The sequence below is a fragment of the Scleropages formosus genome, chromosome 11 (assembly GCF_900964775.1).
Source record: "Scleropages formosus chromosome 11, fSclFor1.1, whole genome shotgun sequence".
NCBI classification, from domain to species: domain Eukaryota; kingdom Metazoa; phylum Chordata; class Actinopteri; order Osteoglossiformes; family Osteoglossidae; genus Scleropages; species Scleropages formosus.
In genome coordinates this window covers 12,084,085-12,109,326 of record NC_041816.1, presented here as the reverse complement: position 1 = coordinate 12,109,326, position 25,242 = coordinate 12,084,085, and the positions used below count along the sequence as shown (strand labels likewise).

The following is a 25,242-nucleotide window of genomic DNA, read 5'->3' as shown; positions in this document are numbered from 1 at the left end:
GGTTACAGCTGCTACCCTGCTTTTAAAGGACTCAGGTTTGAATCCCGCTACCTTACATTGATGCAGTAAAAATTACCGGGCTATACTAATGGGTCCATCTTTGGGATGAGACTCTTTTGGAAAAATCATAAACTCACTAACTAAATGTGTTACTCAATTTATTACTTACAGGCCAAGACTTAGAGAAGCCTGATCAAGAGCTGAGCACTATAGCTACTGCGATAACCCAGTGGATTCATCAGAACACATGAGTACTAATGAGAAAATTTCATGACATTCGTGCCATTAATATTTTGCTGTAATTTATTATGACTAGGCAACACAGTATTGCAGGGGAAAAAACAATGGAGGAAAATCCGCTGAGTTCTCTAAAGTCCAATGTGTAACAGGCTGAAACGCTGCGGCTTCAACAACCCCCAGATGAATAGTAAGAAAGTCAAATGCCTCGCTGTAACTGCATGGGGCATAAACATGTCCTGGGAAGCATAGAGAATAAAGAATGCATTCATCCTCGCGCAGCCACCCCCCCCTTGACAGACGTACGGTACCCGATCGTTCTCCGACAATCGCATAAAGAGTGCAGCCTTTGAACACAAAGTAGGTGTGAGGTCACAAAGTCTCAAGGAAAGTTAAGTGCCTTTTTTACTCTAATTTCACTAGACAGGAAAAGGCTCCCCTTCGGTAACTAGTGCTGTGAAACGTCTTCTGTGCTCCCAGCTGCTCCGAAGGAGGTGGAGAGAGCGGTAGTTACAAGTGCCCAGTCTAAATCATTGAAATGTTCTGGCACTGGCTTCTGGGGGGGGGAAAAAATTCCACGCAGAGCAGCAGGGCTTGGACTCTCATGTGCCTTCAGCACCTAAAGAAGCAGCACGCTTAAACCCACCTGAGGAGCCGTCCGAAGAATGAGGTAAATTAAAACCCAGCCTCTTCTGAAGTTGTGCTCTGAAGCTGGATCCTGTACTCTGCAAAGGATGATCAGTATCCGTAAGTGAATTTGCCTTTTTTCCTATTCGAGTGGCCTGTCGGGATATATTGCATAGTTTTGATTCCTGGGCTGTGTTCCTCAGTGTGAAACTATTTGGTAGTTAAATTTTAGAACCTGATGCTATATTCAAGTAGTTAGGGTTAACAAGAAAAATCTCTTTAATATATGAGGTGTACAATTTTATCGGCTTTAAGTTTTTAAGTTTTATGTGAAAATGCATATTTACCTGGCTGTGCAAGGTTGTCTCTCGGAGCTGGACGACGCTCTATTTACAGCCTGCACGCTCAACAATCCATAGAGGAATTTATCTCGAAATTCTTCACAACGGTGTATGACTATTCCATGGAAAACACTGACTGAGTGTCTGGCTGCTGAAAAGGGGAAATCTTCTCCTTGGCGTATGTTGGCTGTACCAAGGATGCAAATCTGTACAAAACGAGAGCTTGGAGCAGAGCCACTGATAGAGCCTTTCTATGGAAACCATGCGCAGAAACAAAAGCTGCACTATCAAGGAAGGAAGGAAACCTCTGCCAGCCTAGATTAGAAGAAGCTGAAGGCATGGAGGTGGCTGTAATACCCAATGATGGGGTGGACAGAGACACGCTGTGTGTTTGCCGTGCCATCAGTGTGTCGAGGTGTGACGGCGCTCACCCTGGTCACAGTCTCTTCTGCTTTGCCCAGGTATGAACCACAGCTGTACTACAAACACAGTACAGTAGAGGGTCCGGTGAAGATTAGCCATCTGGACACTATACACGTTGTTTGGATTAGCAAACATTCCCTGATCCATGTGTATACAGCCTCTGCAGGTGTGTGTAAAAGTGGCTTCTTTCTCCTGTTGCCTCCAGCTGGGGCTCATTTATGAATATTTATTTATTTTAAATACTTCTGGTGATATTCCTTTGGCCTTGGAATAATAGGAACAGCCTTATTTATCGTACGAATCCTTGAACAAAGCATTGCAGAAAACGTTCTTTGCTGCAAAAACATGTGCAAACTGTGTGTCACAATACTGCGAAATGGAACACATTCTGGCTTGAAAAAGATTTAGCAAATGTTGGACAGAAGGCTCCGTAGCATGGAAATAAGCAGCCGTTCAACAGCCGTGAAGGGCCGAAAAAATTTTCCCAGTTTCGAGCGAAGTAGTCTTCAAGGAAGCAAATGACAGTGAAATGATCATTTCCTGCTCATCTGTGCTGGGGATATTCAATTAAAGAACTGTACCTCATTACGGACTGTTCCCAGACGTCAGTGTTCCAGATCCAACATAGGATACCCTGCTTCAGCTGCAACACGAGAGCCTCGAATAAAATCGGAAGCACGGCAGTAGCAGCCCTGCTGTCTTAAAAGTGCTCCAGGACTGTCCATTAAGTCATCCCTGAACTCCAGACTGCCAGCCCATCATTTAGTGGAACTGAAAGCAAGGATTTGTTTTTTTTCCAGGACCTGGCAAAGGTCTTTAAAACAACATTTTTACTGTTGTTTGCCATGACATCAATAGCAGAGCCGCCTGTTTCAAGGGAAAGTCACAGTCATTTTGCCACTAACCAGAATGAAAGTGAGCTTTTCTCTTTCGACCCGAGGAGAACTGGGGGCGGTGCTCAGTGAAAAGTGTACTTTGGCGCATGGTTAAAACCTTGGGGGGGGGGGGGGGGGGGGGGGTTAACCAGTGTACGGCAGCACACCGTGGAGCCCGGTGGGTTAGGTTCTACCCACTCCAGAGGGGAGGTGAGCTCAAAAGCCACCTGAAAGCACCTTCATGCTCTGCCTACTGGAGTGGACAGGATCCCTGGACACACTGCAGGACACACTGCATGCATGACAGCGAGGATTGTGAGCAGAATGCGCTGCAACTGGGCACGGCATACTCTCATAGGTCTTTATCTGTCAAAGTCAACTTTATTGTCATTCCCACAATATGTTTCGGACATACGCAGGAGTGAAATATCTTTTCTCCGGGACCACGGTGTGAACATAGAGGACAACATACACTGTTACTACTGCTACACAATGCTAGTAATACTACTATACCGCATTAACACTTTATGCACAGTTACTACTTCTGCCTGCTCTCTCCGGTCCATCATGCGGCGTTGGAACCAGGTACAATACACAGCGTGAGGCAGGAAGCCGAAGTTAATGAATGTCATGCACTCGACCCGTTTAGCAGATTTATAGTTGTGATAGGACCCGGCTGCGGCAGCTACCACACAGGACCTCACTGTGACATTTCGCCGAAGGCCCGCAGAGCCGGCCGTGTGGTGCAGAGGCGGCTCAGACACACTCATGATTGTTTTGACCCAGGCAACGTCGGCCCGACGAGCCGCTCTAATTCACTTCAGCTGAAAAAACAGTTGCTGCGTTCGCTGTACATGGACTTCTTAAAAAACAACAGTAGGCTATAACAGACCCACAGCACCAAATAGAACTTGAAACTGGAACCCCAGCTGAGTGACAGCAAGGTTTATACCGGATCAGTTAATGAATTTAGGTGCTGAACTCCCGACGGACTTGTGATCTACATCAGTCACACCAACGTGTTGCATTATTCACTTGACAGAGAAATATTTGGTGGCATTTGAAGGCGGATAGTGTTGTCTTCCCTCGGTCCGAGAAGAAAAGGCCATGTGCAGTGAGCGTAGGAAGTCTTAAAGAGATGCTGACTTAATGTGGCAGCACTAGGGATCTGAAATAATGCTCCTTTTGTGTCTGCAATATTGTGCCAAAGAAGACAGAAGCTCAGGCAATATAAACGGTGTCGGAGCTGCATTAAAACACAACAATCTGGAAGTTTTCAGTAAAGGTAAGCAGGTTCTGTTTTGATGGATTTAATTCTTTAACAGCACTCCTGTGAAATTGGTGGTTGTAGGTAATTCTGATTTGACAGCCCTGTCTATCTGGAAAATAAATTCAAAGCCACTCTGGAAAAATAGATTTTGTAATTAATATTTGAACATCTGCTGCTGGGGCTTAACTGATGCTTTTTGAGCTTTGCTAAGATGTTTTATTTAAATGGGACTTTTATTTAATCACACACTGCTATAACAAGGAAAGGGTGGAATGGTGGGCTTTGAGCTGGTAATAGTTTCTACTCCGTGGAGAATCTGTAGTCCTGTTTGCCATCATAGAGGCAGTAATTTGTCTTTTTAATGCTAAGAACTAAAGTGCATTGCACTTGAGCTCGAAGAGACCCCCCCCCCAAAAAAAAAACACACACAACCCATCACGATATTGTACACTAGTTAACCGCACTTCCACACCAGCAAAGTTGTGGTCAATACATACATCAGTTCACCATAAAAAGCCTTTCTCCACACATCCTACATAATGCATTAGGGGACCTTCACACTGAAGGGTCAGTCTACTATGCCTCCATAAGCATAATAAACACCAGATTCCCGCACTTTGTTTTCCCCAATACAACAATAAGCAATCTTAGCGTTGGCGTCCTTGCTGAAAAAAATCCTACTTAGGGGTCAGAACTGATTGTCCACAGATGTAGAAGGAGGCTGTGCGCCGCACACGTCCAGGAACGGAATCAAACGCGAGTCATGAGGCAGCATGCCTTTTCCAGGCCAGGGAAGAAAAGAGCTTTTATCTAGTCCATTGCCTCAGCAGTTTCTCAGAACACTTATGAAACAGGATTCCTAACTGAATTTCCTAATTGCCTTGCAGAGCGTCCCTCTCCATTAGGCGGCCAGGGCGGGAGGAATCCATCAGCGGACATGCCCCACCGATACACCCACCACAAGAGGAAGGCGAATGGCCCGGCCAGGAGGATGGAGCACCGAGCTGCCCCAGGCAGAGCCGGCCACGGTTCCAGGAAGCTCGCCTTCATCTCTAGGTCTCTCATCCTGTGCCACACGTTGCCCAGCGATGATGGCTCCAGCCCTGAGGAGAAATACGGCAGCTCCTGGGACGGGGAGCCGAGGAGCTGTGGGGGGAAGTGCGAGGAAGCTCTATCCTCTGCTGGGCGGACGGTGTCTTCACAGAAGCCGCCGCAAGGACGCCCACTTGCGGTCCTCAGCAATCCTAAGAGGGGCATGAGGAGGACCTTCTCCATTAAGGTACGCTCATTTTAGTGAGTCTTTGCGCTTTCTGTGTCCTAGTGATGGTGACAGTGTTACAGCACATCTGTACTAGAACTTGTCCCTCATATTGCGATAGGGTAAATTTGTACTCCAGCGATAGCAAATACTCAATATGCATATGTGCGCCTCTGTTATGCCAGATGTGCACAGTAGTTTTGCTGTGAAACTTCATGGGAATTCTGACAATTTTCAGATCTTTTCCTCATACAGTCAAATTATATAATTCAATCGGAACCGGTCTAAGCGGTTCGGGACCAAGAGTGAGAAATACAGCGAAACGGTTTACAACATCAGATATTTCCACATTGCACAGCTTCAACCTATTTATTTAGATTTACATGCAACATACATTTTAGGCTCAATGATGTAACTTTATATGCAGCGAATGCCAGTATTCAGTTTTAATTCGGATTTACCATAATTACAGAAGAGCATGATGAGGACTGTATAAAAGAAATTTTCTTTTCTTTATTTCTTGCATGTGGAAGAGGACAGAAATATGCTTGTTTTTTGTTTACACATACAAAAACCTGGCAGCTGCTTTGGTTTGTTCCTTGTGTTTGTAGTTCTTCTGTAAATTGAATCATAATCACATGCTCTGGATGCTGCAGTGCTCTCCAGCGCTAGAAAGTACTCCGCCCACTCGGGTCCCGCAGAAAAAGCCGTATTGTTGGGACACTGGAGTGCGGCTGACTTTTGCATGCCTTGCAAAGCATTCCAGAGATGGCATACTGGCACTCTGAGTGCCAAGTGACTACAGCCTCTGGATCAACAGATCACCACCCCACACTCCTGTGGTGGACAGCTAGTTTTGAAATTAAAAAAGGTTGTATACAGATTGTGTATACAAGAAACTGTGCATACAACACTCGGACAGAATGGTTTTAAATGATGGATTTATGAATGAGAATAAGCCATACCCTTGGTATACGAAAATTACAGTTTATAAAATATGCTCAGAAACAACCAAATTCAAAGCTAAGAAATCCAGAATGAGAATTCTGGGATAGGGTCCGGACAGGCACAACACTGCATTGGTCAAGCAGTTACAGCGAATGAATGAATGAATGAATGAATGAATGAATGATCAAGCATGCATGAAAGGAAGCTATGAAGCAAATAAATGAGTGAACAAGCAAACACATCAAACAATGTAAATAAACTAAACATATGATGAATGAATGAATGAATGAATGAATGAAATGGTGACAAGTGTCCAGGGTCAGATATATCTTGCTTACTCATACATTTAATATTTCCTTTGGTTTTACTGATGGCTGGGGAAACAGCAAATAGATGCTCAAAAAAGAAAGTGATGCTTTGTAGGGTTATCTGTCTTTTAGCACATGGTCATTTACCGTCAACAAATGCTTCTCTATAAACTGTTGTTAAAACAGGGACACAGTATCTGGAGAATGTGCATGGCCAAGGAAGAAGGCCTTGGAGTGCAAACCTGCCATCATAACTGTCGGCCCTCTGATGGTCGTTTTACTGTATGCCATATGAACAATGGAGGGGCAGTTCACAGGTAAAGTTATTCGGGAAGCTTCGTATTTCACTGCTCCTCCATTCATGTACACTCAAACTGTAAATGAAAATATTACATTTCCATATCAAGAAAACATGAACATATCCATTGTATCATACGGTTTTGCCATTAACTCTAGGAGCAGTTACCTTCTGTCTGGGCACGAAAGTGTGACACCCAATAACCAGTTCCTCAATGGACACTCAAAGCCGGAGGAAAGATTGGAAGAGATGCCAGTCACCCGGGCAGCTAATACAATGACCTGCAGTGATGTAAGGCATGCGCACCCCCGACTCCAAAGCAGCTCACCTCCTTTGCAATAGAACAATTCTAAAACAGGAGAAGAATATTACTCTATTTACTCAAAAAACAATCAAAGCAAGGGTTGTAGTACAAGTAACAGGAACAGTGTTTTCTCCACAGAAAATACTACTGCTCTCCCTTCAGTCTGATATTTTTTTCTCACTGCAAAATGTTATTATAAAAAATGCCTTCTTTTATCCTGCTGCCCCCTCATAAAATTTTCATAGCTATAACTATATTGTAAATGCATGAATGAGTCACACACAAAGAACTCAAAACTGTTAGCATAAAGTTGTCAGCTGGGCTTTCTTTGGAAATTTGCATTCCCCTTGTAACTGTGGAATTACTTTTCTGGTATTCAAAGTGTAACTTAGCATTTTGCATTCTTTCATTGAGAAACCTTCTGAAAGGTGTAGTTTTTCTCAGTCAAGCCTGACTTTTGGAGTGGGCCCGAAACCTTTAATGTAAGATGGAACATCCAGATGAGGAGGGAAAATACGTCCAGACACGTGACTAATCTGGATCGAGCTGTTTCTCAATTGTTTTTACAGAGCTGGTTTGATGGCATTGAACGAATTAATACTTTCAGCACACAGGAGGAACTGGCGTTGGACCTCACTCTGTGAGGAAAATCTGTTGTTAAGGAGATTAATTAAAAGCAGAGGAAATTCTGATTCTGGGCATATTTTTCCTTTTGCTCAAGCCGTGCCTCAAAATCGAAACATTAGCCAAGCTAATGATTCTGTGGAAATCCAAGACAAATATCCAGTGGAAGGAGATAACCAGTGCAAGGGTTGTTATCCACCCTATAAAATTTCCTCCTGTTTTCAATACGCATAACTATTTGCTCTGTATGTCAAAAAAAAATCTCTTTTTTTTTAGGATTCTTCAACGAGTGAAAACAGCACTGCATTGGTCAGTGTTGGGGCTCCTCTCACATCTCCAGCAGAGAGAGAAGAGAGGAACTTCTTGACCAGCCTTGGTGAAAGAGACCACTTGATCAAAACAGTGAGCCTCAAGGCAAGCATCTCCCTGCTCACATGTGGAACTGTAACTTGTGTGGAATATGACAGCTGATGACACAATCAAAGCTTCAGTTGCCTGTCTTTTTTTCTTGTGTACAAAAAGGAGCCCATTGCGGAAGTAACCGGGGAGACTGCGGACAGTTCTGATGCCGAAAAAGCAGAGAAGAGCTCACATAACCAGTCGTCCAATCAGAGGACACGGTCTAATTCCACCAGTAGGTCACAGAGGCAGACAGATCAACCAAGAATTTAACCTTCTGGACTTGGATTGCTCATATCTGTCTCACAAGATTACAGTTTTTGATTGCCAATCTAAGCATGGATTCAGATCTTTCTTAATGTCATGTGTGCACTGAATTAGAGGCAGAAGGTCTTGAAGTGAACAAACCAGTCCTGTAAGATCACCAATATTTCTTTCAGGCGTAAATCCTTACTGGATAGGTGACTTGGATTCGCTCATTCTGAAGACACCAGAGATCTACAGAAGCCATCCTCGGGGGAATGCCGGCTTTTATGGAAACAGGAAGTCTCTGTCTCAGCAGCTGGAATTTCCTCAAGGGTTTGCTCAGGTAAGCTAGGGTAGACGCCACGAAGGTGCCTTTCTATCATCAGTCTAAAGTCTGATTACATTCCATCATGAAGGCATTTATGCGAATAGCAGGTGTTCTCAACAGGCATACACGTGTTTCTTCAATTCTGTAACTATTGCATAAATGCTGATTTTTGGTAGTTACACTTATCAAAACAAAATTTGTGCACAACTCCAGCACACTTCCCAAATTCTGTCAGGAGAACTAAAGTCTGTTTACTGCTGAGAACAATTTTTTTTTTTCTCCTGAAAATCATTCGTTTTAAATGACATCAAATGGAAAATTAAGTTAACATCTGGTATAAACCTTTACTGTTAGTCAGCCTTTCCTGCAACTTTAAAAGGTGTGGAATGACTCCAGTAGAAAGAGTCCTCATATACCCTAAAGTTTCTCCCAAAAATGATCTTTCCTAGGCTGTTCCCAGACCTTCTCGTTCATTAAGTTCAGCTCACCTGGTCCACTCCAGCAGCAGTACACAAGCCTTCATGATCTGCAACATTGTCCTGATGAAAGGCCAAGGCAAGGTAACTCCGCAGTATAAAAACAAAATAAAAGTAGACTCTGTGCAAGTACAGTGCAAGCAAATAAAGCAGTCAAAACTCTGTTTCTTGCAGGGCTTGGGCTTCAGTATAGTCGGTGGGAAGGACAGTGTGTGTGGGCCCATGGGAATCTATGTCAAAACCATCTTCCCAGGTGGAGCAGCAGCAGCTGATGGGAGATTGCAGGAAGGTGCAGTAGAGACTTCTACATTGCTTCTTCTGATCCAGATATTCAGATATATTATAACCATTCACTAACTCCCTAGTTAACTTTGTCAGGTGATGAAATCCTGGAGCTGAATGGAGAGTCTCTGCATGGCTTGACCCATGAAGATGCTTTGCAGAAGTTTAAAGTAAGTGTGTGGACTCTCTCTCCATCCCAGGATTTCAGTTGATTGCTTCCAACACTCAAGTTTTTGAGCATCCCTACATGCTCCCTTTATTTGCTTTCAGAGCTCTTGGTAAATTGCAATATTTAACAGCTGTTTTCCTCGTGTGTGTGTGTGTTTTCCTCGTATCTAAAGCAAATAAAGAAGGGCCTGCTGACCCTGGTGGTGCGGACAAGCCTGCGCATGGGAGCACCGACCAGCCAGGCTCAGGCGTCCCAGCTCTGCCGCTCCCGCTCCCTAAGCTCCAGCACAGGCATCAGCAGGGCCAGTGCCGACATGGGGGACTGCAGTTTCCTAGCTAACCCTGCCAAACCCAAGGATCGGATTGTGATGGAAATCTCACTGCAGAAAGGTCAGAGATGTGAAGCCAGCCCTTGGAAAGAGTCTGCTCCACAGAGAATTATTTGAAAGACAATTTTAAACACTATAAAGTCCATTCAAGAGGGGTGATTTTAAGATCAGACCATAACGATGATTTCTGTTCTACTTTTTCATACTTTTGTTAGTCAGTTGTAGTTCAATTAGATGGTCATTTGTATATTATAACCGCAACACGGACCTTTCCAAAGACTTTTACCCTAATTTCCCCTGGCTATGTGTGTGGCCTACAGAGATGGGTGTAGGTTTGGGCATTGGACTTTGCTGCGTGCCTTCTGGAGAAGGATGTCCTGGCATCTATATCCACACTCTCTCACCTGGTTCGGTGGCACACATGGATGGCCGACTCAGGTAACCAATGTGAAATCTCTGCCATGAAGTTATCAATTCCACCCAGTGTCTTTCTCAGCCCACATGCCCTCTCACAATCACCTTCCTCAGGTGTGGTGATGAACTCATTGAGATCAATGACACTGTGGTCTACAATATGACTCTGAACGAAGTCTATACAGTGCTGAGCCAGTGTAGCCCAGGCCCAGTTCACATCATCATTAGCCGGCACCCTGACCCAAAGGTATTGAAGGTTTTTTCTACATATGGTGGCACTCATAAACTGTAAGTCTGCATGCAGCTGTGCAGCGAAACAACTTGTCACAAGGGTATAAACAGTTCTTTAAACCTTGTCTTTAGGTCTCTGAACAGCAGCTGAATGAAGCAATTGCACAAGCTGTGGAAAGTAGCAAGATGAAAAAAGATAAGAGCCAGTGGTGCATGGAAGGTAGTGATTCACTCCACGCCGGTGTGATTAATGTAGCTGGTTGTTCTATTATTTTTTATACTGAACCAACTCCAGACATTTGTGATAAAGAGAAATGTGCTTTGAGGTTTTATATCATCCCCTCTTTGCATAATGTTTAATTTGCTCCGTCTCTGAAACAACGGAGATCAGCAAATAGGTCGAGTGCTAAGTTTACAGAATTACCCCCCTGTACGTCTGTGTTGTTGCAGGCCTAAAAAGGCTCGCTCCCTGCTCGCACGCAAAGCAGAAGTGTGACAAGTGCATCGAACGGAGCTTCCTCCAGCTCCATGGCCGCCGGGGCCAGAAGGCAATGACTCGATCTTGCAGCGACAGCACGTACAACCACCGCTTCCTCTGTGGTTCCTGCAGTCTGGTCCACAGTTACCAAAGGCCAGACCCAGAGGCCAGAGTGCACAGTATGGACATTCCCATGCCAGGGTCACCTGTGTCTGGCAGTGAGCCCTGGCCTGAGGGGAAATCGTGTCCCTTTTACCCCGTGGAGGATTACAATATACCCTACAGTGCCTCTGACAAAGTGCCCAGTCAACACCCATTAGACTTGGCAAATACAAACTCAAAGGCTTCAGACATCTCAAACACAGAGTCTTTCATCAACTCACAGGAGTCCAGCAGAGATTCCCCAGATAGGGAAGAAGACTGGCTTCCCTCCCAGTCCAGCTGCCAGGTATGATTTTATCACAAACATTAATAGAATAATGCATTTTCCATCTTTTTTCTATTAACTAGTGAAGAATAAAACAAAATTGTTTTGGTCTATAATGTAAATGTCAGTGTAGTACAGACTGTGCACTTGGTCAAAATGAAACAGGATTCTATGTAAAGAGTAAAGCATAACAATAAACTACAGAATGGTGCAGAATGTTTAGTACTGCTGGAGAGTGTTTATAGACTGTGTGAATTACATCAGCAGCACTAATACTAAACTCAACAAACTCTTCTCATCTCTGGATGCTTTCAAAATGAATGATGAAAACTTGCCCTGTTATGTCGTAACTTTTAAACGCACAGTTATTAAAACTGAAAGTTGTTGTCAGTTTATCTGTGGGTGGTCTGAACGGTTATATTCAATGTGGTCCCAGAAGCCTTACAAGAACATGAATTCTGAATCAAACTCATTCCAACTTTACAAAATGCAACAGGCACATGCAAAAATATGAATGAACAGATGTTCTGTTTTCTTATTGTCTTATGAACACTGTCTTGTTCCTTTTTCTACATGCCTCTAGTTTTTTTGCAGTATATACATGGCTTTGAAAAAGATCCCAGAGTTTCTATTTAAACGTGTATGTTAAATCATTTCTCTCTTGTGTTTAACCTATTCAAAGTTGTGCATGGGGGTAACACTGCAGATAAAGTTCTTTAAAAACAAAAAAAGCTTATTGACTAAAATGTGATATATAACTTTGTCTTTCACATTGCCTTTTAAAAACATACTTGTCCTTACAAGTAAAGTGTATTTCCTACCATATGAATTATTTCCTTGTTTATACTGCTTAGCTTTACTTTGTAAGTTATTAATGGGAAGTCACTTGCACTTCTGTTAATAAAGTAATAAGTAAGTAACAATGCATGGAATATGCTAGATCTAGCTCTTGCCAACCTCTAAACAAGCCCCTAACCCAAACCTCCATCCTAACTGAAACCTTATAAGGAATTAATCGTGTTAGATAATAGTGTATTCTTACTCCTTAACTACAGAGTATGTTTTTTCATTAAATGGTAATTACATAAAGAATGATTGAAGTTTATATAATAACCAAAAAAACCTTTAAATGCAGCTGAAATAATATTATATATCATATCCACTTAGATGAGTGGATTCCAAATCTTTAATTGCTTGGTAAGATCAAAGCAGCCGTCTCAGTGATTCCCCCATAACACTGAGGTGTCTGCATGCTTGGCATGGAGTATGCTTCAGCTTGCAGTTCTGAATTCGTGGAGAGATCAATGCAGCTTATGTCTCATGTCAGTAATGCATGTCAAATTAAAGCCAAGCGGATGCATCACTATACCTTCTGTGGTTGGTGCAAATGGTGCTTAGAGCATCTTATTTCCTGTTTGTATTACAGGAAGCAGCAGAAAAACTCTCAGAGGGAACTAAAGCTGCAGACATCTCTTCTGTCACTGCTGCTTCTGAACGAGCAGGACTCTCCTTCAGAGAAGACAGAAAGCACAAAGGTATGACTCTTAAAACAATACAGATATAGGAAGAAAAACCTTCACAAAGTGTTTACATTGCCTGGATAAGATTTTTTTTACAGATATTTGAAATATCAAAAACCTTAAGTGATATGAGTGTTTAGAGATTTTTCATAGTAGAAAGAAATTTATAATCCTTTTATTCCATAATCTGTCAATTATATTAAGCATTACTTTTGTATCTACACAATTGTCCATATGCACAGATGAAGGTAAGTCACTTTTGGCAAAGTGGTTGATGGAAACTGTTAAACAGTGGAGCAGGATAAATAAATGGTTTGGCATCTGCTTTGGAGCAGCATTTAATTTCCTGTGCTCTCTGCAGGTCCCAAGTCTTCCGTTCACGTCTTCTCCCAGAGCAAGAGGCCGACACTGAGAAGACAGGCCCACGTGGAGCTCCAGGACCACAAGCCACAGGACCCCTGGGTGAGGATCTCCAACTGTACAGAGGAACCCCACAGTTTAGCCACCATGATTGAGGACAACGAGACGGCAAACCTCAATGGCTCAGCACCATCTGAGAGCTCTCAGTCAACCCAGTTGCCCTCTGCAGCCAAAGAGGATGAGCCCCCGAATGTGAAAAAGGGACCACCCGTGGCCCCCAAGCCAGTGTGGATTCGAAAGAGCCTGAAAGGAAGTGATGGTCGACAAGATCTTACCAAACCCCTAGACAGAAACACGTCTGATGTGGGGAAAACCTTTGGAGTGAGCTTAAGGACTACATCCTCAAACTCAAATTTGTCCTTCAAACAGAAAATCCACTCTTTTGAGACCTTTTCCAGCCCAGAGCCACCAGAGAAGGGCCCCCGGAGGCTGGCTCCTTCCTCGTCCTTCCCTTTTGTAGACAAGTCCCGTCTAGGTGACACAGGAAATGGTGGAAGAAGCAGAACTACACCGACCAGCAGAGCTACTGAAGCTACAGTGTCTGGCAGAGCTATAGTGACCGGTGAAGACATAGTGATCAGTGAAGCTACAGTGACCAGTGAAGATAGAGTGACCAGTGAAGCTACAGTGACCAGTGAAGAGAGAGTGAGCAGTGAAGCTACAGTGACCAGTGAAGAGAGAGTGAGCAGTGAAGCTACAGTGACCAGTGAAGCTACAGTGACCAGTGAAGATACAGTAGCCAGTGACCTCACAGTGACCAGTGAAATCACATTGACCAGTGTCACTGATGAGGGGAGGGGCTCTGTACCTGCAGCCACCCAACATACAATGAAGCCATTTGTGGGTATGAGTACCAGCACAGCAGCAGGCCATTCAGAGTGCGTGACAGAAGCTTCATCCAATACGGTCACACCTACCCCAGAAGCAACCACTGCAGAGACTGCTTCACTTCACTGCACTTCTCCTCCCAATGTTCTCACCTCATCTCCAACCACAACAGATGACAGCTGTCAGACTGACCCCTCAGATAAGCCCACCTCCTTCAAAACACCTGATGTCACTCTCAAGCAGTCGAGTTTACGGACAAGGAGTCTGCCACTGACCACTTCCTCCTCTTCAGATACCTCTGCTTCTCGAGCCCTTGACGATGAAAGCATGGGAAAGATTCTATCCTTCAGCAACCAAGTGTCCCACGCGCTGATCCGTTCTATGCGCTCCCTACCTCAGTCACCATGTTTTTGGCTTGGTAGTCCATGGAATTCCCCTCCAGGCTCCCTGCTGGTAAAGCCACAAGAAGACCCCGTTGTGGCAGAAAGCAACCCCCTGTCCCCTGGAGTTGACAGCAGTGAAAGGGGATTCTCTGTGAGGTAGGTGAATCTTCCCAAGATCCGTTGCAATTGCACTGCACTCCGCTCTATCCCAATACCTTGTCTGGTACAATAGATAAGCATAATACTTTAAAAAAAGAGATTTCTCAGCTTATCTTCGAAAACACCAAGGCATGGGTGCACTAAGATAAAACCTTCAGAAAAAGGAAGTTTTTGCAACCTTTCAGATGTAGATCTATGTCAAGTTCCTGCTCTGAATGAATATAGAAAAATTGTTGAGTTCTCTTCTTTCTGCAACATGGCCTTCTATTATTTTTACAAGCAGCCCTGAATTTTTGAGTCAGTTATTTCAAAATCCAGCTCATTCACATCAGCTTAAATTCATATATATCATTCCCCCACTAAAAAAATGGTAATTAATTGCTAAGCATAAGGCAATAAGGCTTAATGCTGAGTGCTGGAGATTAACAGGAGTGTAATGGAACTTTTCCTTTGTGGGAACACAGTCTGGCAGAGCTCCGGGAACGCACCATTGAGAGAGGATCTGACAGAGGTGAGGAGACCACCTGGGAGCGTGCCCTCCCCAATTCCTCATCCAGCTGTGCACAGTCAGTCATTTCAGTCATCCCGTCTGAGGAAATTGAGAGGATGATCCAGGAGGTCCAAGCCTTGGATGAGGAGACCCTAAAAGTAAGTCTTCCCCTTGGCCTGCTGGTAGCATTGTTGGTGCCATATGACTTTCATCAAGCAGGGTGCACTGAAGACTGCAAGTTCATCTAAAATTTGCTACAGAGTAGGCAAAGTCATTAAGCGTTTTGGCGAAACACAAATGAAAATGCTTGGTTAGATGAAAAGTATCTGGTTGTACAGCACAGCACCCTCCAGAATGTGGGGCTTATTCTTTTCACACACACTGCGTAGTGTTTCCGTTTTCAGTTGAATTTCCTGTGGCAGCTACTAACTTTCAGTCAGGATGGTATCACTCCCTTTTCGTGAAGAACTTCAGATGCTTTGAGAAAGCAACTGTGGCTGTTTTCTTCATCCACTATGTCACAACAGCTCTTTGCATCAGTTTGAAAGAAATAGCATGAGTCTCTGAAACAAACGTGTTTTGCCTTGGACTTCACTTCCTGCTACCGTTGCCGGAGTCCTCACAGCTCGCACAATCCTAACTCAGAGAAACAAAGTATTTTCACCTTTTATTGCTTTGAAAACATTACTTGATCATTATAGCAATGGCTGAACCACACACACACACACACACACACACACACATTTTCAGAACCGCTTGTCCCATATGGGGTCAAGGGGAACCGGAGCCTACCCGGTAACACAGGGCGTAGGGCCAGAAGGGGAGGGGACACACCCAGGACGGGACGCCAGTCCATCACAAGGCACCCCAAGCAAGACTTGAACTCCAGACCTGCCAGAGAGCAGGACCCAGCCAAACCCACTGCACCACCGCACCCCCTGCAGTTAATGAACAAGTGTATATTTCAAAAGATGGGATTCAGCTCCCAGTTGAAGGAAAGGGGTGGAGAACTGAAGCTGGTCCCATCTGGCCATCATGGCTGAACTGAAAACAGTCATCTCTGGTACACAGCTGCTCCACTCCACAATACAATCCCCAGACATGCAGACGAGACACTGCTGGACGTATGACACATTGAAAGTGCTCCACTGCAACACTGATAGCGCCATCTGGAAATGTTAATACTGGCAGCTGCTGTTAATCAAGAACTCAGGCTGTGATCCATTTGTTAATGCAAATCCAGTGGCACACTTTATAAAACACAACTGTAAATTTAGATGGCTAAGGAAAAAACATATAAAAGCACTGAAAATAACAATAAATGTAAATATTTAAATGGTTCTTTTTAAAGCACCTGCTTTTTTAAAGCGAGCAAAATGCGCTTGTTTCGAAACTGGTAGGACTGAGAACCGAAGAAAATTTCCTTCTCAATTTATTGCTTCCGCTATTACATCATTTCCTTTTGATTCACTCGTTCCCCTCAGCAATTTGAGGACATCCATGTTATAATTTTACACAAAGAAGAGGGAGCAGGTCTGGGCTTCAGCATCGCTGGAGGGATAGACCTTGAGAACAAAGCAACCACTGTAAGTAACACCGCATAAAAGAAAAATTTACACAGCAAACTCACTTATGACGTCACATTCAGCATTTCAAATCAGCTGTTTATTATGTACTGCGACCCTCCCAGGACAAGCGGAAGGAAATTAAACTGAAGTTCTTATTATGTTAAATACTTCTGTAGAAGCTTCTGCCATATTAGAGGCAGTTACTGCAGAGGTGGGTCTTTAAAACTTTGATTCCTTTCCTCCACAATCAGGTTCACAGAGTGTTCCCAAATGGACTCGCTGCCCAGGAGGGGACCATAGAGAAGGGAGATGAAGTGTTGTCCGTCAACGGGCAGACACTGAAGAACATGACGCATGCTGATGCCACTGCAGCTTTACGACAGGCCAGGATGATGAAGCAGGCTGTGGTGGTTATACGCAAGGCAGGCGAGGGTGAACAAAACGCAAGCTGCCCCAACAATGCAGCCAGCAGTGCCACAGACCCGACCAGCACAGGTAAGTATATGTATACTCACATTTACACTAGAACTTTATACCATATTTGTCCATATATACAGTCATGTGAGAAAGAAAGACCACCCTCTTTTAATTCAAAGGTTTTACATATCAGGGCATAAATAAGATCATGTGGTCCTCAACAACGTATATAGCTGAAAAATCTAACCTCAAATAACAGACAGCACATAATAGATTTCACAATGTCATTAGTTATTCAACAAAAAGTATGCAAAAATGCTGAAACCATGTGGCCAAAATTAAATACGACTGTACTGCTTCCATTTTAAGAATTAAGAAGGTAATTAGCTGTCAGGTGCTGCTAATGAAATGAACTTGATCTTGACAAATAATCTTCAAGAAGTGTTACCACCTCCATAAAAGCTGAACCTTGCTTGGAGAAATAGCAAAGAATGGAAGAACTACATCTAGGAATCTACAGGCCTCAGTAAACGTGTTAAATGCTACAGCTGTTGATAGTACGATCAAAAAAGACTGAACAAGTATGGCTTTGATGGAAGGGTAATTGGGAGAAAGCCGCTCTTCTCTGAAAAGGACGTAGCAGCACAACTTGGGTTTACAAAGTGGCATGCGAACAAATTAAAAAAATTTCTGGAGCAATGTCCTTTGGACAGATGAGACCAAAGTGGAGATGTTTGATCATTAGTCACAATGCCGTGTTTGGAGAAACACCACAAACACCTCATATCAACCATCAAAGATGATGGTGAAGAGGTGATGATTTGGGCTTGTTTTGCAGTCATAGGATCTGGGCACCTTGCTGTCGAGACGACCATGAATTCCTCTTTCTATCACAGTATTCTAGAGACAAATGTAAGGCCATCTATCAGACAGCTAAAGCTTGGCCAAAACTGGGACATGCGATGGGGCAATGGTCACAAGCAAAGCAGGAAATCTACAGCTGAAGAGCTGAAAAGTTAAGAATGAAGGTGCATGAAATTCATACAGAAAACAATTGGTCTCAGTTATTGCTGCTAAAGCTATTGAATCATGGGGTTTACATAGGTTTTTACATATGGCTTTTCCATGTCGGCTTATTTTTTGTTATATAAAATAATGAAACAGTGGAACCTGTTGTGTGTTGTTTGTCACCTGAGATTAAATTTACCAAATATTAGGGCCTGATAAGGACCAGTCATTGTCCGTCATTGCCTGCAACCGCTTGACCCGAGCGGGGTCGCGGGGAGCCGGAGCCTAACCCGGCAACACAGGGCGCAAGGTTGAAGGGGGAGGGGACACACCCAGGGCGGGATGTCAGTCCGTCGCAAGGCACCCCAAGCAAGGCTTGAACTCCGAACCTGCCTGATAAGGACTAGATATTTTTTTTATTTCCTGAGATATAAAATCATAGGTTACTGAAAGAGGGTATACTTTCATTTTCATGTCTGTATCTATCCATACCAAACTCCATATATGTCTACCACTGATTAATAATATACACTCCTTTACCTTTTCTTTCTAGATGAGGATGGAGAAATTCTAACTATTGAACTGGAGAAAAATGCAGGAGGAGCAGGTTTCAGCCTGGAAGGTGGCAAGGGTTCCATCAATGGAGACAGAGCACTAGTCATTAAAAGTGTCTTTTCAGGTACTTATGCAAATACACTTCAAAATGCTTGAAATCAAATATTAATGCTGCATCCAAAGCAGACAAACTCAGTCTCCACTAATCTGACCACTACAAATGTAGCAAATTAATTTTACATAATATATAAAACAATTACAGTCTAAGAAACCTTCACAGGCTAAATGTATTATCAACGAAGCCATTACCTATATTTATTTGGATTATTTATCCATAGAAATATAGGCAATGACTGATTCAATAAATTTGGCTTCTACCATCATAAATCAAAAAGAGTCCTAATTATTAAATTATGGTCAAATTCAAATGATTGTAGACAGTTTTTGACTTATCCTCATGTATAAAACATTTCATATCATATTCCTGTCACTTTTTTATTGTTTAGGGATAATTAGAGCTTTTTACTTTCCATCTGCAAGTCATCAATCAAGTGTCTTTCATATTTTAATATTACTCAGAATTAAACCATATCCATAGCAGTTCTGTACTCAAGCATGTAAGCCATGCACAACTGCTTTTTAAGACCTGACAAAACCAAATGAAATGTGCCTCCAGGTAGTGCTGCAGAACAGCGTGGAATCCAGCCTGGTGATGAGATACAGCAGGTTCAGGACACCACACTGCAAGGACTCACGCGGTTCGAGGCCTGGAATATCATTAAAGGCCTGCCGGACGGGCCTTTCACTGCTGTCATCAGAAGGAAGCGGGGTGAAGGGGACTGAGTTAGAACATGTCACATGCTGCTGGACTGAGACCCCACAACCAACAAGGCCTGGGGGAAAAAAATCAAACTGCGGACATTGGTCTATATTATTGGTTGACATCAGTCTGCAGCAGGAAACTTGATAATGAGTGCATCAGTCTTGCTATCTTTACTATACAAACTTGCAGTAAAAACCAAGAGTAAATTTTATTTTGCATTTAGAAGAAACTTGTCTACATTGCTTTTTCAGATGTTAAAAAGGAAGATAGCTGTGGAATTTTCCAGATCGCTTTTTGTTTTTTACATACCAGTTTGCACAAACTAACCGCATTTCATCACGATGCAAAAGAAATTGCTAAATCATTTTTAGCTTTTACTGACCAAAGTCAGATATTAGTCTCCTTCTGTTACTTTAGTACTGTATATCTCATTACGTTAGCATACGTTATGAATAGCAATGACAATAATGTATCCTCTGGACAGTAAAAAAAAAATTGAACACAGGTGATGCCAGATTACGCATTTCAACAAATCCGGATTTACACGTGAGTAAAAAATTTAAATGCCGAATTGTTTAAATGTGATGCACATACAAGTATATCACGCATAACCTCTCGAAAGGTGCAGAACGTGTAAATGGTCAAGTAGAAATATGAAAATGTGTTAAATATTTTGTGTAGCGCAAATAAACACAAAGTGGAAGTAAAATGTATAATTCACAAAGATTAGTGTTTTAGAGGCTTGGCTGCACTTCATTCAATTCACAAAAGTAAAAAAAAAAAAAAAAAATCCCAAGACAGAACATCTATTCTTTCCTGCCAGTTATCTTGTAGAAGCATCAAATACACACTATTCACTACACCATCCAGAAATGTAATTTTAACAGACTTTCCTTTAACAGCATTAGTAAACTTTGGAATTAAATCTGATGGTGGTGAATAAGAAATTATAACAACTAGGTAAAAAGTGCATGTTCAGTATTTTTCGTCAGCAGCTGCAAATTATTTAATTTGATGTTCGAAACAGCAAGAAGCCCAAAAATGTACCCAAAAAACTTAAATCATTTAGTCCAGATATGAAAGAATCAAGTTATATCTTTTCATTTCAGTTAAATGCCATGTTATTTCAGTTTAACATAATTAAGACTTTGGTTATTATTTACACAGCATTTTTTGATATGTAACATTTTTAAATTATTTAAAATCAAGAAAACATGGTGTGCTAAACCAAACAGAACCATTCTGTTAGATAAAACCAGCACCTAAATTTGGTCTCTGAAAACAGAATTTTAATCCTGAAACATTTCTCTTATAGATGTTTTGGGAAACAGCACAAGCTTTACTACATAAAGCTTCCACAAAGGTATATATATAGTACAAAACTACCACAGATTCATATTCATAATAAAGAACTTCTATTATTTTTACAGAAACGGAAAAAAATATTTTAAAGTAATGGGACTTTCTTGAAAAATTATAAATGCACAGTGAGCAATTAAATGAGAAAAAATATAATGATGGCTTTAAGATTCTTTAAAGTACCTATTAATATTTTCTTCAGTGCCAAAACTAAGACAGAACTGCAAAGAAACTGTTTTGAGAGTCATGCTGTCAACGTGCATCACAGTGTGAAAAGAACAGTTCACAGTTACATGCCACAAACACACTTCCTATATTCAGCAAACTAGAATCAAGACTAAATAGAAGCGACGCTATTCTTTAGATTTTTCCTTTCCTCATTGAGAGCTCTTTACCATCTTGCCTGATATTCCAGCTTACCACAGAAATTCAGAAATGCAAATAATTTCAACAAATTTCAAATTTCTACAGTTCATCACTATAACACCAATGTTCTCAAAAAGTGCCCTGCACTCAAACATAATTCTCTAAAACACACTGCCAATAATGCAAACAGGGACAAGTAATAGAACTGAAAGTGGGGAGTTTACCGTCATATATCTTATTTCACATTCATGCATTTTGAGCACATAGCTACCAAGTAACTGTGTTTTAGAGAATTCTTGTCTCTATATGTTACAGAATATTGATTTATATTTGATTCCATAGTAAAGGTAATTATGATGTTTATATGTGAATACAGAAACAATTGCCTACTGGCTACTTGCTAGCAGCTGAGTGTTTTATAAAAAGTAGTCCAGATAAATTGGATGGTGGTATCCTCTTGCAGCAGCAGGAGTGCAATTACTAAAAAAGAACTGCTTTAAAGGGCGTCTATTTGTTAATGTTCTTTTAAAGATTTCACGGCTTTGTTCAGGTTGCTGTAAAATTCAGCCATGCTGGCTGGGAAGAAAGAATCCACAACCGAGCGGGGAAGGAATCCTCCCAGATCGGTCTGGAAAAAGCTCAGGACTTGAGTCTTGTCGGGATCACTGGAAAGAGAAGGTCCAAAGGGCAACGTGAGAAAGAGAGGTCAATGACCCTGAGAGCACCACAGTTTGATGTGACATGGTTAAGCACACATCCAACTGCTCTGAAAAATGCCAACCTGAGCTACAACACTGAGCCTCAGCAGAATGAAAACTGGTGCTTTGCTGCCCCCTGTGGCTTCTTAGAGCACTTAAACCTTGAAATGGCATCTATTTGGTCACATTTACCTGACACTTTTTCCCCCCAAAGCAACTTACACTGTTAATCTACTTACAACTATTTTTTCATTTATGTAGCTGGGTAATTTTACTAGAGCAATTGAGGGTAAAGACACAGCTCAAAGGTACTATAGCTGGAGACTGAAGCTGTAACCTTTGAACCCAAAGGCAGGAGCTTTAACCACTACACTACTAGCTATCCCCAGACTCAGGAACTTTGATTACCTTTATGAGTCACAAAGTGTACTTACCCAGAAACAGGGACACAGAAACAGCCACAGGGGTGGTTAAACCCTCTGACATAACCCAACTGAGGAGGGCAGCCAGGATGAGTTACGTGGGTAGCTGTCAAGGCACAAAGAGCACAAGTCTAGGATACAACATTCAAATAACACCGTTACTCTTACTTGATACACTAACTGGACTGAACCCAGGGCTTATAATTTTTCTTTTTTTTAAACTTAAATGTTAACCATTTCAAAAATCCATTCCAAAGCGTTTAACAAAAATGATAATTTGGGCTCGGAATTTTCAGTAAGGTGGAAAGTTGCTTTTTTTTGGCGAGCTGTCAGCCAAAAGATTCTTTAGTATTTACTGTTCAAAGCCTTGCAAGGATTTTGAGTTATTATTCAATCGCTTTTACCCAACAATCAAGGCAAATTGTCATGCTCAGTACAGCCGTAGTTCTAGCATGTTTTCAGTAAAAACGGGTGTTACGTCTGTATGATGTCCTCCAGGTTTTTAAACAACACGACTTCAAAACATCATTTTTGGTTATATATTGTTACTTACAGGTAGATCAAAAATCTTATGTTGCGAAAAGGATCAATGATAAGAAATACTTACTCTTAAAATACAAGTTAAAAATATTTGTCAAAGATTATCCAAAAAGAACAGATATGACAAAGTAGTGACAAAAAACACCAAGTATTACGCACCATTTGATGAAATGGTGCCATCTTCATATTGCTTAACTAAAACAACATCTACAAAGTCTCGGGGGGATATAATACCCATAGCTGCCGAAGGCGTTACAGTCCTGTAGACTGAGATATCCTGCACGAAAGTAAGGAAAACAAGGCAAACAAACTGTGCTGGGCATCAGTGAAAAGCACACAACAGCAGTGAGTGGAGGAATGAGACACGGGGGTCTTCACAGCGGACTGCCACTTGGGCAGGGGGTCTGCATGGCAAAGCACTTCACTCTTTACAGTACTGTACTGTACTGCACTGCACTGCAATGGCACAGTTCCCTCTTCTATTAGGGAAGGGACAAAAACCATTCCAATCCTACTACTGCAAAATGAAAATTAAAAAAAAAGATTTTACAAGAAGAATTATTTGCAGCAAGAGATTTCAGTTATTTTAATTCATTCTGATTCTGATTTTAATTCACTCAGCCGTTGAGTGAGGTGAAACGACTGTGTGCGCAGAGGAGGATGACGGGTGGACTGGGCGCGGAGTCTCACTTCGCTGACTTTCTGGATGAGCTCGAACTGGTCCACGTTGCGGTCCCACTGGAGCCGAAGGCCGCCGGGCGCCGGTTTCAGACACTCCCAGACCGCGCGCACCGCGCCGCGCACGAGCCCGTCTCCCTTGTACCTGTCCGACAACGGCAGTTAAAGTCCACCCCCTCAAGTCAAGCAAAAGTGCACACATTTATTTATTTTTTTGTTAATGTTAAATTTTTCCTCCTCGGACAGAACTGCATGATTGTCAAACAAACGTATCGAGAGGAAATGCATCAAAGATCACAATAAGCAAAATCATAATAAACTTGTAAATTGTTCATGTTTTATTCCATATTTCACAGAGAAAATGCATTTGGTTTATTTAGGCTGACACAGGTTATTAGAGAGACTGTAGCTAGCTTATTAAAAAAGAAAAACGGTGCTCACAAATTCCCTGGGAATTCGGTCGATGGCCGCCAGTACACAACAACATCGTTCTTTAAAAGGAAAAGAAGAGAAAGTAAAAACAACGCATGATGTTAATGTGCTTCTGTCACGTAAATCACACGCAAATTACCGCGTAGAAGCGCGCTCGTGCGGTCTGAAATCATAAAACGCTTAACCACTGTATGTATCAGCGCCTCGCGCCACACCAGTGTCGCCGCGGGCGCGCGCGCGCTCGGCTGCGCTCGCCGCGAGCGTTTATTATTGCAGTTTGTATGGGATCGCCGACCCACCGTTTTCTTGCAGGGTTTCCAGCCGCTCCCGTCCTTGGTGTAGCCGAGGAGACGGTCGGCCACGGCGTGCGCTGTCCGCTCGTAGTCCATTGTCACCGAGACAAGTGGCCGGACAGTCACAGTCAGCGAGTGACAGTCACAGTCACAGTGCGCCCGCTGCTGCACAGCCCCGACAAATTAGGTTAACAACCTGTTCGTTCGCAGCTGAGCTCGTCCCAGCGCTCAGGGCTCAGCACACAGGGCGCACTCACCACTGCTTGAAACATTAAAACACGCACCGATCCACAATATTACATGGCCGACAATTTGCCATGCAATAATGATTTACCAGCCAGGCTGCCAAGATTCCCCACGTATTTTATTATTATTCGTCTTATGGACAACTACAGTTTCACAATGAGCAAAACACGTGGTAAACTGAAGGAACCGGAAAATTCGAACAAGGAAACTTAATTTCAAAGAGTATTTCTACGAAATGAGCATTAAATGTCTTTCATTTTACCCACAGAAATAAATATTATATAAACCGCTTTTCTGCTCTCGAAGTGCACGCTGGAACCTGTAGTTCATGGTGAGCTGCATTACTCAGAGCGCCACCACTTGAAACTACACCTCCCGCGAGGCGCTTCCCCATCAGACGAGTTTCAATTGGCTGCGTTTTCTGTCACAGTTTGTCCGTTAACATATAAAATATACACAAATAAAATATGCGTTAATGCATAATCTGATCTCATTTATTTATTTTAATTTCGATCTAATGTACCATTTCATATTGGTGGTTTATATTGTAATGGCGCTGAGGGGGTCTGATGTGGATTAATGTAAATAGTTGGAGTTAGTGTCTATTCTACTAGTCTCTACAGAATAGTCTATCCTTAGTTAGTCGATTTTCATGCAAACTCAGATGTAATATCATGATTTATAAACTTTAAAGTCATATTTCAAATTGAAGGATTTCATCAGATTGAGGAGACCACGTGAACTAA

General features: G+C 42.4%; 2 protein-coding genes across 2 annotated transcripts; one reads left to right on the top strand and one right to left on the bottom strand.

Annotated features, from left to right (window-relative positions):
• Positions 1-800: 800 nt before the first annotated feature.
• il16 (interleukin 16) lies at positions 801-20,493 on the top strand. Its single transcript, XM_029256471.1, has 22 exons — positions 801-984; positions 4,661-5,052; positions 6,474-6,604; positions 6,744-6,876; positions 7,790-7,927; positions 8,036-8,147; positions 8,353-8,501; positions 8,936-9,046; positions 9,137-9,251; positions 9,341-9,414; positions 9,586-9,802; positions 10,062-10,179; positions 10,270-10,402; positions 10,519-10,606; positions 10,837-11,312; positions 12,718-12,826; positions 13,173-14,598; positions 15,066-15,249; positions 16,576-16,677; positions 16,911-17,154; positions 18,638-18,763; positions 19,316-20,493. Exons 1-22 carry the CDS (start codon positions 972-974, stop codon positions 19,480-19,482), a joined length of 4,758 nt encoding a protein of 1,585 aa, XP_029112304.1. The 5' UTR covers positions 801-971; the 3' UTR covers positions 19,483-20,493.
• Positions 20,494-20,764: 271 nt separating this feature from the next.
• Positions 20,765-24,793, bottom strand: stard5 (StAR related lipid transfer domain containing 5). The gene is made up of 6 exons (XM_018763443.2): positions 24,257-24,793; positions 23,967-24,016; positions 23,538-23,670; positions 23,007-23,124; positions 22,320-22,413; positions 20,765-21,852 (listed from the first exon to the last, which is right to left on the bottom strand). The coding sequence occupies exons 1-6, from the start codon at positions 24,344-24,346 to the stop codon at positions 21,702-21,704; spliced, it is 636 nt and encodes a 211-aa protein (XP_018618959.1). The 5' UTR covers positions 24,347-24,793; the 3' UTR covers positions 20,765-21,701.
• Between the last annotated feature and the right edge of the window lie 449 nt (positions 24,794-25,242).